Raw genomic sequence first — 15,044 nt, 5'->3', positions numbered from 1 at the left:
CTTCCCCATTTAGCAATTCCAGAGCACACAGCTGGTGTCTGTGACAGCAGCAGGGAACTACCTGGCTCAGCTGGAGAGGAGGATCCCTGCGGCGCTGCTCAGGTCACCGAGCCGTCTCAGCCCCTTGGTGAAGAGCAGCCTTCTCCACAGCCCACCACTGATGTTACTGGAGTGGGCAAACAACTGAGAGGGTGCAGCTCCAGAGGTTAAAAAAGGTGTTTTCTCACACTGACGTGCACGTCAGGCAGCTACTGAATTGGAATCCAGATGAAGTCTGAGACAGTACCACAGGGGAATTTCAATTAGAGTAAGTTGTATGGAATCCTGACTACCAGGCCTACTGAGAATATTAGTCTGTCAAAACGAAATAATGCTTTGAGCACCCAGACCAGCCCTTTCATTTCTACGTGCTGCTAAGCTGTACCTCCACCACACCAGCATCGCTGGAGCCAGCTGCCGTGACCCCGGAGCTTCAGCAGAAGCTCCCCCACTACAGCATTTGACCACCAAGGGCTGTGTTTGAGGCAAGCTGTTCTAATAATTAGTAAGTTTTACCACAGGGTCACAGGCATGTTCGATGCAGGTATGGCAAAGTAATGAAGACAAACTATGTGTCTTTTTCTCTTCTTCATCCTACAGCACAGCGAGGCTGCTAACAAACGTGGATCCTATTGACACAGGTCAATAATATTAACTTTGGTAATGTCAGTTATTTTTGGTCAAAAACTCTGATGACGAGCACCTAAAGGCATTTAAATAGGCTCCTACCACCAAACACAATTACAGTATAGGCTTCTGTATAAGCAACACAGCACTCCAAGGATGAAACCAGTATACTCCAGAACACCAGCTTCACACACAGATGGATTTATTTCTTGTAAGAATCCAGGATAAGCTGAATATTAAGCTACAAACATAGCCACAGAAACAACCGTCAACAGAAGATTTTCTCTAGTAGCACTTTTAAACTGAGGTGTATTGTTTGCAATACAGGATGCTGGGAAGGCTTCGTCATGTCCAAGTCTAGCACTGGAGTATTTTATGCCCACTGACAATATAATAGCTATAATATGCACCCCAGCACAAAGGCAGGCCCAGAAACCTCATGAATAAGCAGGTGAGCAGCAGCCACATCCAAAGCATGGGTCTGAATGCTGCTTTAGAGCAAGTTCTGAATGCTTTCACTAACAGCTGCATCAAAGCAAGATCACCTAAAAGCTAGTAAGCCATAAGAAAAAAAAAAAAAAAAAAAAATCTAGATCACTTACAATTTAGCTTCCAACTTAATTTGAGAAGTTGCCCACTACATCTACCTAGTGCTTTGCATTAAGTCATTTAACAAAATCTTTACATCAGTGCTACTATTTGTACACTCAGTAATAAGTGACAGTAAGATTGTCTAGTTTCAAATAACTAGAATCATTTGCAAACAAAAGTTTAAAAGCCCTTTATTAATTCAGAAGTGAAACACTGATATTTAAAGTGAGATAAGTATGTTTATTAAGGTTCATTCTACTCTAAGGTTTATACAGAGAATGGAATGCAATACAAGCTAAGAGCACACCTCAAAGATCTACCACACAACCATCCCCTACTCCCTATAAGGGAACTGTAAAAAAAAAAAAAAAAAAAAAAAAAATCAGAAAACCAGTTACTGTTTAACTAGTTGCAAGTGGCTTTGTCCAAAGAAGTTAAGCTTGATATTGCATTAGCTTTGTATGCAATAATTAAGTCTCTACAAGCTGAAGTATCACATACAGAGGCATAAGATTTCCTGTGGACACATGAAACCATGTTTTAAAGAGCTACATCACAAGGGTTGTTTAAAATTGCCTAAAAACCAGCCACTAATGGCATGCACAGGTCAATAATATTAACTTTGGTAATGTCAGTCATTTTTGGTCAAATCTGGCTTCCACTTTTAACAGTAACATGTATAAAAACACACCCACCCTGTGCATAAAGCAACAGACTTTTCATTTGCTACCAGCTAGAGGCAGGTCTTCAAGACATGGCTGAAGTAGTCAAATTTAACTGTCAGGAGCTTGCTCAGTTCTAGATCACATCTTTCACTAGGCTATAAAGCAAGACTAACAGGACAAGGAAGTGGTCAAATATTTTTTCCTTTTTTTTAATACAGGACAAGAACCATCTTGAAAGTTATGTAGCTTTAAGTAACACTAATTTTCTCCACAATGTTTTTGGAAGAAATCCAGTAATTTTTTTTACTTTATCTAGTTCCCCAAGACATGTTCTAGTTTGTTTTTCTTTCTGAAGCTATCAATACCCTGTAAATACAAGTGTTCTGTTCTTCTTGAGGAAGAAGTCATAGGTGGTTTTATTTACAATGGAGTCAATCCTTCACATTGTAACTGGACTTGAACAGTTTAAAAGTGTAATGAAAATGATAACCTTAAGTGCTACTTTCCATACAGAATCCACACTTAGTTCAGTTTTATTCGTTGCAGAGTAAAGTAAAAAGACATCCAATTACACTAGTAAAAACTCAGAAGATTTAAATTTGTACTCAAAAAAACCACTACACATGCAAAGGGAACAATATCCTGCTAACACAACTTCATTTGCTGCTGCATTTGTCTAATATTAACAATTATGAACAGAGCAGTGCAACTAGTATTTGGAACAATCCTTACAGTGTTCGAGTGTCAGGCACAATACTTCACTTCTCTTCACACCACTGGTTCTCTTTACGTACCTGAAAGAACATTTTAACCATTAATATGTTGCAGTGAACTTTAACACTTAGCTGTAAATTCCCATAAGCATTCAGAATTACTTATTGCAGGAAGGCATAAACTTGGAAGCAGCTTTAATTCTTCATGCAGGGTTTGTAATGAGAAGGTCAGTCTTCCAAACTGACCTGTTTATCGATATAAACCAAGAAATTGATTTCTCATGTCTAGATTTGATCAAAACTGAATTTGTTTTCCACCGAGCAAAGCAAATGGACTAGCTTAAGACTAAACTGCTCGTTTCATGACATAAGACCAACTAACAGGTACAACTCACTGCCTTTGCATTTAAACAAGGAATCTTTGCTCTGATTTTTCCCAACTCTGCCATTTTCTGTTGGTTTGTTGTTCAAGTTCTAAGATCGACGAGTTCATTAAAGACAAGAATCCAAACACCTTCCCTTTCTAGCCACATGCAACAACACATCTTCAGCATTCTTACGACAACTCCAGAACAGCAAATTAAGGCTGCCACAAACAATCCTACATGCCTTCTTACCAGCCACACATCTGAGCTAGGAAATCAATACGCTTTGTTTTGACCTTTTCAGGGCTGTGAGCACTGCAGACACCAAAAGGTCTTCCACGAGTAGCAACCCAATTATGAAGAGTTGATGCATTAGTTCACATTTACTGTTAACAAGTCAGCAGCTTCACACATTAAATTATGAAGCACCATACAATAATTCAGCACAAAAAACCAGCTAAATTATAATTAAACCCAGATCAAGTACCTGTGCTTCTTCCTCCTCAGTGAAGTCATTCTTAATATTGAATGTCTTGCGAATTTCTTCTGGAGTTTTCCCCTTGATCATGTTTGCAACTGTCTTGCATGTGACATCAAGCAAACCTTTGATGTCCAAGTAATTTGCAGCCTGCAGAAGAGTTTCCAAATTTAAAGCCTCCGTATCAATATTCTGCCTCTGTAAATGTACTACCAAAGTTGTGCTTATACTGAAATTGGAGAATACTGTAACTGCAAAGAGATCTTCTCCACTTTGAGAAGCTTCTAGCTAGAACCTTGAAGCAACAGCACCTAAAACTTGCTTGCCAAACAGAAGGGAAAATCAGTTGTACTGTGAAAGATGCACCCCCCTGCTTCTCCTTTTACAAAGAGCTTTCAGAAGCCTGCAAACATCTGAGCTCTTCAGTGCTGAAGTGCTGGTAACTACCTAAGACAAGTAATGTTGGCTCACAGCACCATACAAGGTACAAATTTTAAAAGTCAAAGCTAGATTTTTAATTTGTATGCAGATCTCCATTTCTAGTAATAAGCCCTCATCTAAGACTCAAGAGCCACAAGAATAAAGACAGCTGTAGGGCCCCATATTCAGAAAAGTACATTAATTAATAAATGAGCAAGTACAGATTAATGCCTAGCATTAGGTCACCAAGCATTCTAACATCAACAATTTCAGCCAATAGCTGCCAGAACTACTTGTCCTCTCCCCACATCCCCCCCAGTGAAGAAGTTATTCAAGAAGCATAAAGCAGCACTTACTTGCCAAGTGCACTTCAGAGGTGTAGCCTTTACACTTCTTGAACATACTTACCAGGATAAGTTCAAAAAGTGTTCCTTGGTCTACTTTCAGAAACTCTTGATCCCACACAGGGATGTCATCTGTTCTTTTTTCTTTGTTCTCATCATCCTCAGGAGGAGGTGGATCATCCTTGTGATGGGTGCACCACTGAATCACCTAATTATGGTTTTGATATTAAAAAGTTTTATCCAAATGATTCTCCCATTAGGCCCCAACTATAACAACTTCATTTTAGAAGAACTGTACCTTTTTCTCTAGATTACTATTAGAATCCTGTAGGAACATGCTCCATTACCTAATATTTTCATCTCAGAACAATTGATCCCAAATCCTGAAGTACAACGGCCTTCAAGAATTCCATCTAAGACAGTAGTTAGTTAATTACTTACCATCTTAAGAGCCAGCTGCTGGAGTCGCTGTTATTAAACCCTGTGCTAACACAAGACTGTACAAAGGAAACCTAAACCTCATTTTGTGATGTTTAATCTGTTCGCAGAAACATAATTCTTATTAAGCAGAATACTGCATAGGGAAAGAGTGTAGAGTGGTAACAGCTACCAGTGAGACATGTTCACCACAGTACAAAGTTCACCTGGCAGAAGTTTGCATGTTCCCAGGCTTGGGGGTTTTTTTTAAAAAAAAAAAAAAAAAAAAAACAACAAACCTCACCATCTCATCACCCAGACAAAAGAGTAGGGATCTACTGCAAGTAAAATCCTGTTCCATTTTGCCAATCCAAGAGACTTCACAAGTTTGATGTTATTTATGTGTATGTTCACTAGGAAATAACTCCTAACCCTGTATTTACCCCAAAACAGTCCACTGCTTATTTTGGCACACCTTCTACTTCAGAGCAAAAAGCATTTTAGAAGACAGCAACAGACTTTTTTGCTTTTCTCACTTGACCCAACAATAATCATGGTCTGTTACTGAATTTCGTACCACCGAGCGTGCACAGTGGCTCTTAAGCACTGTAGCTGCCAGGAACGGCTACTGCCAGTACTCTCACCACTGCCCGTCCCTTAATCCTTTCTCCTAACATCTGGATCTCAAACAGCCACCTCAGTCCACAGAACCTAATTAAAATCAGTGCTTTAATACCATGAAACACTAGCGTGCACAGATGTCCAGCACCACTTCAACACCTTCGGAAGCCTGTCTGGCCTCCAGCTGCTGTTCCAGGTCACCCCTGTAGATCATCTGCCATTATCTGCCTGTAGCCTCACCCCAGTTCTCAGATTCCCTAGATGACTGTGTTCAAGCACCTCAAACTGCTCGAGCTCGTAGCCAGCACAGGAAAAGTATTTTTAATACAATAGTTCATAACACCCAACTCCACCATGAATTTCACATTTCAACACTGCCATACAACACGACCATTTTCAGCATCTTACCTTTTTTAAGATAGCTGCATTAACATTTGGAAGAGGGACGGGGTCATCGTCACCTTCATCATCCATTCCCAAATCTAAAAATGGAAAGATGACTAAGCAATTGGCAGGCAAAACCCTCTACTCTTCTCCGAACTGGGCCGCTTCACCAATTCTCCACTATTTGAACACCAAGACTGAATGGATCAGTAGCAAAGGATCTCTGACTGGTGAAGTCAGAAGCTTTTAGAAAGCTTCGATGAGGCTTTGTGGTCAACAAACCATAGGTTAAGCAGTCAGTTACTTGTTAGAGCAGAACTTCCTAGTTCAGTGCTCTGGAAATAGGGTATGTTGAAGAATCGGACAAATATTTATGTATTTTTACCACTTTCAACAGTTCAGTCCACAAGTTAAACCGAAGTCTTCCAACCGAGACCTCCCATTCCATTTATTATTAAATAAGAATTGAGATCTACTGTGGTAGGTAGAGACAATGTTTTGTCCTCTACAGGAGCAGTAAACGCTGTCTCCACAGAGACGCCAGTTACCCGGCCTCAGAAGCACTTGGACTAATTCTTACCAGCTGAAGAAGTTCACATGCTAAGACAGTATCAAAAAAGCATTTACAAACCATCCCTCTGATACTCCTTGTTTGAAAAGCTTGTCAGCACGCTCAAGACAGATTTGGATAAAGTTTGTCACTTTGTCCCCTTGATATGATTAAGTGATCAAAGTAAAACTTGAGAGAAAAACATAATTAAAATTTGGACTTGATACACAGAACATTAGCCATCTTTGACGAGAGAATATGCTTTTTTTATTACACAAATGCTAACAGTTGGATGACACCCTAGCTGTCAAAGATTAACATCTTGTAATTAGCTATGTAATTGAGTAACTACAGACCTTCACTCATTATACGCACAGATGAGCCAATTCTACATCACCAAGGAACTTAATTTTTAAGAACAGACGACTGTCACGCCATCATCACTGAGCAAATTTGTGCGCAATTAAAATAGCACGTGCTTCTGTATTTAAGCAAGTCAACTACTGCTATTATTAAGGGGATATTGATCAGTACTACTTTTTCTTTGGAATAACTAATTTCATAGATGCAGAAACTAAAATACTGACATTAAAGGGCACTGTGTGACCAATTACTGGAAACTTCAAATGCACGTGGTGGCAGACAGCAGTGTAAGAAGTGAGCAGTCCAAAATTGTTGGTATGGTGAAATAATTCAAGCAATATCTTAAGTTTAGTCAACTCTGCTCAACTTGTCCTCACCACCTCCAAACCAGCCATTTCATCTCTTACCAGAAAACTGGTATTACTGGTGGTCTCGGGATGTTTGACACAACCCCACCTTTTAGCTCTTCCCCTTTCAGCTGCAGCACCCGACACACAAAACCTTGTTTATTAACTGATGCTTAACCAGCTGCACTGCAAATGCATTTCATCTGTACAAGGAGAATGGTTCTTACCCAGGTTAGCAAGAGGTTAAGTTTACAGCACCTAGATTACAACACTGACCACGTGTAACTTCCCTTTCACCAACACCTGAGTGTCACCCAACACCAGCAGTGACCCAGCTTCTGCACCAGGAAACTGAGAACTGCTGTGCTCCCTAACGTATTCCAACCAATTGCTACATTTCCTGCTCATGTTGCCTAGTCATGTTCAACAGCTTCTTATTAACAGAACCAAAGTGTTCAATGGCTGGAGTATTTCAACCTTAATTTTATTGTTCTTACATATAAGGTGTCACAACCAGACAAAGATTTATACCCAAGAACATAATTTTAACTATATCTACAGAAAGAGTTTTTTCCTAAGTTAATTCATGAATACACTCAAAAACTAGAAAAAACACACCAGTAACAATGAGGATTTGCACTAGGGGATTAGACACAGTTTGCTCTGTATCCTAGCCATCTGGCAGATTTCCCCTCCCCCACCACGAGTTCTTTTGTTTCAAATTTATGTCAGCAGGAGATCAGAACTAAGTATTTACCCCAAATAACTGCATCCATAAGCTCACAATATAGGTTTTACTTTAGCTCTTTGTTGCACTGGTTTATGATCTCCCACCCCATTTAAAAGATATTTACATTGTAAGACTGGTTTGTATGACTAAATAAACTTAGTTTTTAATATTATTAGACATTCCATTTGCTTAACTTTTACAAAACTGAAGCAGGCTGTAGGCAAGGCAGTGGGGTGTTTATATTTTACTAGCCTCCCTGTAAGTGCTCTTAACAAGAGGGCTGAACTTTAAGCTTTTTGTGAGAGCACAGCCACCCAAAACACAGTTTCAGCTACAACAGCAATTGTTCCAGCTGTTCTGACATAAGAAAACAAGCTGCTTCATGGGCCTGAGAATCCTTTTTCAGCACAGTACCAGTTTGCCTCCTTTGGACACAATTCCTGTTCAAGAGGCTTCCTTGAACACCCTGCTATCTCTGCAATAGCTAGCGATCCTCAAGGCTTCACACTCTTACCTTCCAGCATAGTCTTTATAGTGACAGACTGCTTTGCAATTTCAACATCAACTTCAAAGATTTCTCCATCTGAACTCTGCAGTTTAATTGAAGGCATCTACAAGAGAAGCACAGTTATTTCCACACAATATTCAGCAGATGTTACAGGTTTAGCTGACTCAAAGATGTACATTACCTTTACTATTTATATTGTTCCTTACCAGCAGCAGACAAACCCAGTGCCACTTAAAGCATGCACAGATTATTCACTGCTTGAAATCGACAGGCCTGAATTCATTAATCCTCAGGCTTAAGAAACAAGGATTGATAAAACCCTAACATCAATTTAAGAGAATTTTTTTCTTAATTTGAAAGCATAAAATACAAAAAATTTATAGTGCTTGTATTTTTTACAGTGCAACACTAAAGCTATCTTTCTCTGGAATTAACTTTCAATACCACTTCCAAAACACTACTTGTCTTCAAATCCAAACAACTGCTACTTATTTTGACTACTCAAATGAAGTCAGATCTCAGCAGCAGTTTTCAAATGATAGCCCAGATAGAACAGAATCACAAAATTGGGCTGGAAGGAACCCCTCTAGCCAGAGTTTAGTCCAGCCTCCCTTACTCCAGAGTCAAGCAGACCAGGTTACTCAGGATCAAAGGCTTTCCTTCAGAGAAGTGTTTGGTTTTCTGAAGAGATCAAAAAGCAATACACCACTATGAGGAAGGCTTTCAGCACTCGATACTACTCTTACAAAGTAGGAAGTTAGATCAGCACTTTGTTAGCATTAGGAAAGGCTAAGATGACTGTGCATTTTAACAAAGTTTTTCAAACAAACTGTAGTAAGACCTACAATAAACAGAAGCAGCAGACTTCAAAGATGTCACTAGCAGAAAAATAATCAAACTTTACAAGAATGCATCTTTCCAAATATTTAACGACTCAAACCCAGAAGTAGTGCACCTGATACAGCACCTAGTAGGTTACAACTTCTGCCTGAAACTGCACATGAAATCTGTTTGGGCATCACTGCACTTGAACCAACTGACTTGAAGGACATGATAAATGTAACTGCTCAGCCACATAAATTTAATAAATCAGTTCTCAACAAACTAGAGGATGTGTTTTAAGTCCCTGTACCACTCAAAATATTTGTTAACAGCAGATCGTTGCAACAGTTTCATTTTATTTCCTCAAGTTACCTGCTTAAAGATCTCTAAAGCATGTATTTATAAATAAAACCTGCAAGATCCTGTAAAGAGAAGCTCTAGGAACAAAGAGCTTCAAATTCATTTCAGTTAATTTTCAAATGTTCTTCCCCCACCAAACCTAAGAGCTATGCATACTAGTTCCTGACAGTAGTACCTGAACTACCAAAATTTAATTAGCTGGACCACTTTCAGTAAACTTACACTACTCCTTTCTGAACACCTCCTGTAGCTCATCAGTATGGCTGAGCCTGACAGTACTGCAACAAACCCAGTCCAGTGGAGGCCAGCCAAAGCACATTATTAAGCAGCTCACACCAGCTTGAAGCCCTCATTGCTTTAATTTCCATTTGGCAGAACGAGTAGCTAGTTAATGTTTACACTGTAATGTAACCCTATATGACAGCACTACTTCTAATTAAGATGGGTGTTCTGGAGGGACGCAGTCATGATTGTTCCAAAGATACAAATATATATATATATATCTCCACAAAAAATAAAATTTGGATTAAAACATGAGTTGGTATCTGATGGGCTGAACAATAATATTATCTAGGCGCACATTTCAGATTTAATGCATCTGTTCTTGCAGTGATTGTCTGAGCACACTGGAGAACAAACCCAGCTTCAGATGCCAGCCTTCCCGTGCTTGTGTCTAGGATTACATAATGCTGCACAAGGGAGCCAGCACGACAGGGATGCTGCCTTGGCGAGTCCAGCCCCTGCAAGAATATTTGCATTGAGACCCTTGTATTGCCCAAATCCACTTTTATCAAGACCTTCAGGTTACTGTTAAGTGTCTGAATCAGACAGAAGGAAGTTAATCCACTGCCTTATCACTGGTAACAGATCACGATTTCAACCCAATTTCGTTATTTTTATACCACAGAGCTCAGTCTCCTGGAAGAATTAAAAAAAAAAAAAAAAAAAAAGTCATTTTTAGCAAACTGCAATACAGCTCTGGAAATAGGGAGGCCTTGGATAGCAACACGACTGGGTGACTAAGCAGACCAGTCCTCAAAGCTCTATTCGACAACAGCAAAACAGGTTGGGAGCTAGTCAAAAGACAAACCTGAATTACAACGGTAATTTGCATGTATAAGGCCAAAATGCAGAGCTCAGCCATCTAAAACAGCTCTACCAGGCAACTCCGTGCCTCCCAAAGCGATTCCGGATGGATGCCCGCTCCTTCCCCCTCCACTTCTCCGGGCCGCTGGGTGTGTAACGCTGCGCTTATTTAATAAACTCCCACCTGAGCCCCTCTGCTTGCGCTACCGCTCCAGAGCTCCCCTCGCTACCAAGAGATACCGGGGGTGCCCCGGAGCACCCTGACAGCCGCGCGGGGGAGGGCCCGGCTCCGCCAGTGCTGTGCGGCCCGCGGCGGGGGCAGCGCCTCTGCTTTATTTACCAGACACCCCCACACACACACCCACCCGCTCCCCAAAGGGGCCCACGGGCGGTTCAGCCCCGCACTGCCCAGGAGGGGCTCAGACCTCGGCCCACCCCCTCAGCGGCCCTCCCCGACCACCACCTGGGAGCTCCGCCGCCACGGCCGCCCTCCGCCCGCGCCAGGCCGGGCCGGGCCTGCTACCCCCACCGGGCGGGCCCCGCGGACCAGACCGGCCCCTGCCGCCGCCTCGAACGCCTCTGCCCGCCCCGCCGGCACCTGGCGGGCCCCCGGAGCTCGCAGGCCTCACCGTGAGGAGGCGGCAGGGGCGTCCGGTTCTGCGCTGGCTGGACCTGGCGGCGGCGGCGGCGCTTGGGCCCCAACTGCGGCGGCGGCTTTATAGGGCGGGGGAAGGGGAGCGGCGGGAGGGGGGTGGAAGGACCCGCCCCTCGCTGCCTCGCAACCGCCGGGCTGCCCGCGGCGAACGCCTGAGCAAAACTCCCCCACCCTCGTTCCCGAACCTCGCGGAGCGCGGCTGACGGTTAAAAAAAGGACCCGCGCCGCCCTTCGCGGGGTGCGGAGGGGGGAACCGGAGCCGAACCGAGGTGCGGGGACGGAGCGGCGCCGGTCGGGTCTTTCAGGCAGCGCTGGGGGCCGCGTAATGGGCGGGGGCGCCTCGCGCGGGCCAACGGCTGCGGCGCCCCCCGCCCCCCCCCGCCGCCCTGAGGGGCGCCACGGCCTCGGCGCGGCCCCGGTGCTGCGGTGGGGAGAGGCGGCTGCAGGGCTGGGGTTGTCCCTCTGGAAACCACCCGTGGTGGCGAAGGGTGCCGGTGCGGCCTGTGGGAGGGGGAGGCCGGCCCGGTGCCCTCCTCGGGAAACAACCGGCCCGCGAGCACGGCTGCCACCGTGTGTGCTTAAAAACGGTAATTCAGAGGAAGCCAGGCTCGAACCAAAAAGCCCACGTTGGGTGTTTTCCTTCTAGCGGGGTTTTAGGGGGAAGAAAGGCCAAGGCCCGGGGGGTGGCGGCACCCCCGCGAGGGGGAACTTAGAGCAGGGAGGTGAGAGAGGCTGCTTGTGTTTGTGGCAGCGCCTCGGCTGTAAATACAGTGAAATGCGATCTTCGGTGGCTACTCGGGCAGCAGAAAACATTTTAACTGAAAAACTGGCTAATTGCAAATTGTTACAACAGGTTGCTCTCCTCAAGTGGCAATGCAATGAGGACAGGGCTAGAAGCGGGTTTAGGTCTACCTAGGAATCACTGAACACCTACCCCCGCTCCTCCCAGGAATTCCAAGCAGCTACAGTTCTGCCGTGGCCAGGACCCATTAAAGCATCTCCAAACAGCAGCTGCGAAAGCAGGCACCAAGCCGGAGGAGCGGACCAGCAGCTAGGAACCACGGAAATGCAGCCAGAGCAGCGCTGCCTTAGCACAACCACCCCACCGGAGCGGTGTACCCCAGCGCAGGTAACAGCTCCTGGAAGGTCGAGTATGTGCTAGATAGCGACCGGCATTAGGTTTTCAGAAAAAGATTGATCTGAAGGTTTCTGCTCAGTGAGGAAGGAGTTCAGGGTATGAGTCCACCAAAGTACCCCTGAGGTGTCCTGGCGCTGTGTTGTGCTGTCCATACTATGCTGTTGAGACCAGTTTTGCATCAGCTGTCCGTGACAAAGTAGCTTTTAAGTAGGTAAGATAATTGCACAGCGACAAGCCACAATTATGGCAATTTGCTTTACTCCAAATCTTAATTAAAAATGTTTTTAGAACCAGAGTATATTTTCACAGCATTTCAGTGCAGACAGAGCCAGACTGGTACCTGCAACAGCATTGCACTGCAGAGCACAAGTGCAGCATAAGTCACAGCTTTCCCTTTCCTTGGGGTCTCAGAGGTTCCCAGGCTGAGCACCACACACCTTACTGAACAACTGACAGCCATACCCTCTAGAAAATATCTTCTAACATAAAGAATTTTCCTGCGATTCAGAAATTCTCAGTTCAGAAGCTTGCTTTGCTCATTTCAGAGTCCACAACCCAGGACAGTAGCCTAGCCACAGAAGTATAAAGTCGTCTTCCCTTAGTCTTCTGAGGGACATAACCAGTGAGACCACAAATATTAGAAGTATTTCTTAGTATTTTAAATAATCTGTTGGTTAGGGCTGGCTCTCTGGAGAGATGGAAGACTCAGATGCAGATTCTCAGCCAGCAAGAACCTCTTAGAGCTCAGGTGACAGTGAGGCTATTCTACATCAGGTCCTATCACTTAAATCGATTTCTATATAAATTCTAAAGAACTGTCGGAGACAAGAGCCTGACTTGGGAATCTTGTTTCATGGGCTTTAGGATGCCGAGCAGCTCGTTAGTTACGGCACACTTCAAGATGACTGAGCAACCTGTGGAGGTCTTCGTGATGGCTGAGCGAGCATCCAAAGATGGCAGGTGATACTTACACAGCAAACATTGATGCTAACAGAGGTTCCTCAAAGATCCTGGTATTAGTAACCAGGTAAGCTGTTTGTTCACCATTTATTAGAACCCAACTATCATTTTTTTATATATATATATCACATATCGATGTGTGAAGCCTCCGAACTCTGCCAAATGTGACCTTTTGATTATACCATCATCACATTTACCTCTTTCCATCTCAGCCACTCCATCTTGTACTCCAATGCTGAGAACCACATTCACTGCACTAAAAAAAGAAACAACGCTGCCTTCATTTTCCTTAAATGTTCTTTTTATTTATATTAAAACTCCTTGGTTTAGAGGCTTGAACAATGACAGAAGGTGGTCTGTGGAAAAACATATCTGCAAATCCTAAATCCCCTTTCCCGGTGTTGCCAAAGATGAAGGTTTCTGATTTGGCTCGTGATCAGCAAGCACAAGCTCTCAGACTGCAAATCAGGCTCAGCAGAGGGGGGATGGGGTTTGCTCTCTACACAAGGCAAATCTAATAAAATCTAGGAACAGGCAGAAAGCTAAATTCCATGCTTAATTATGATCTGTGTATGAATTTAATTCAAAGTGATACTGTTGATGAGCTTTACACTTGATACAGGTCTCTACAGCTTTCTAAAGGAGAAATTTTGGTCTACGGTGGACTTTGAATTTAGCTGTTGAATTAGAAGTCTGGGAAAGTTAAAACAACAAAAACACCCCACACCCAAAAAAAGTGGCAGATGGCTGTCACAGATATACCATAATCACTCGATGGCCACCTCCCACTGTGCCCTACATATCGTACAATGCACTCCCCAGCTAGTCCAGATGCTTTCTGTTATCTGTGGTGAAAAAGCAGCTGCTGCAGCATTGATAGCCAAAGTCCTGTGAGTAAGTCAGTATTAATAACACAAAAGACCCATCCTTCACTAAAGCTGCAAGGCAAAGAATGAGATTTTTCAAAAAATGGGTGGCCCAATTTCAATTGTTACACCCATAGGTAATCACTGCAATGCAAATAATCCTAAACCTAAGTGTTGCCACCCTGAGCCCTAAAGATAATCCCACCATGTACCAGCCACAGATGAATTACAATTAAGGGCCTTTTACCACCGAGAACCCAGAGGAGGAAGGGGGAAGCTGAACGCTAAAGCAAATACCTGAAAAGATTGGAGCAACCAAGATCAGCACAAGCTTGATTTAACGTTTACCAGAGCCAGGAGAGCTCTGACCTACATACTCGCAGCATCCCGGGGCTGCGGGCGAAGCCATCTGAGCAGCGCCACAGCCGCAGGGGGAAGGGGACGTCAACGCGCCCAACACGAGGGAGCAGCCTCACTATTTCTATTTCAGGCAAAACTTAGTGTGCCCCCCACCCTTCAAAACACCTCACATTCTTCACTTTTACAGAGAAACTGGTTTGGGGATTCTTTGATGGTTTAGAGAAGATGGAGGTAACACACTGAGTATTTTTCAATACCACAAGCATGATTTGTCAAAGCCTAATGAGAACCAGGCTTGAAAGAGCTCAGCTTTGCTGCTTTGACAAGTTGGGAAACTTCATAAAATTCAGCCTGTCCCTGAGCTGCAGGATGGAGAACCGGCGAGGGCTGGATTTGAGGGTCCCGAGAGCACAGCTGCTCTAACAGAACGTGGCGGGTATGAGTTGCTGGAAAGCGAGGTGTGACCATCAAAACTGAACAAGAACCTAAGCTACATGTAGGGAAAGGTGAGGCTTGCTGCAAAAATCCTTTTTTTTTTTTTTTTAAGGAATACAATAGATGGGGAACATTTTTTAAAACAGCCACATCAACAAGTTAAAAAAAAAATTGAAGTGATTGGTTCAGTGTAAAACCAG

General features: G+C 43.6%; 1 protein-coding gene and 1 long non-coding RNA gene across 3 annotated transcripts; one reads left to right on the top strand and one right to left on the bottom strand.

Annotated features, from left to right (window-relative positions):
- Positions 1–1,432: 1,432 nt before the first annotated feature.
- On the bottom strand, positions 1,433–11,157 carry SKP1 (S-phase kinase associated protein 1). Its single transcript, XM_074883568.1, has 6 exons — positions 11,060–11,157; positions 8,169–8,265; positions 5,689–5,762; positions 4,307–4,450; positions 3,488–3,628; positions 1,433–2,716 (listed from the first exon to the last, which is right to left on the bottom strand). Exons 2-6 carry the CDS (start codon positions 8,263–8,265, stop codon positions 2,681–2,683), a joined length of 492 nt encoding a protein of 163 aa, XP_074739669.1. The 5' UTR covers positions 11,060–11,157; the 3' UTR covers positions 1,433–2,680.
- A 326-nt stretch (positions 11,158–11,483) lies between these two features.
- Positions 11,484–13,475, top strand: LOC141949689 (uncharacterized). 2 transcript variants are annotated; one of them, XR_012630831.1, is made up of 3 exons: positions 11,484–11,672; positions 12,035–12,214; positions 13,088–13,475. It is a non-coding gene; the product is annotated as an uncharacterized LOC141949689 (long non-coding RNA). The 2 variants fall into 2 exon arrangements; XR_012630830.1 differs by having other exon boundaries at positions 11,939–12,214.
- The last annotated feature ends 1,569 nt before the right edge of the window (positions 13,476–15,044 follow it).

This window comes from Strix uralensis, chromosome 14, assembly GCF_047716275.1.
Source record: "Strix uralensis isolate ZFMK-TIS-50842 chromosome 14, bStrUra1, whole genome shotgun sequence".
Taxonomy (NCBI): Eukaryota; Metazoa; Chordata; class Aves; order Strigiformes; family Strigidae; genus Strix; species Strix uralensis.
Note: the sequence above shows the minus strand (reverse complement) of the source record. Positions and strands in the feature narration are given on the sequence as shown.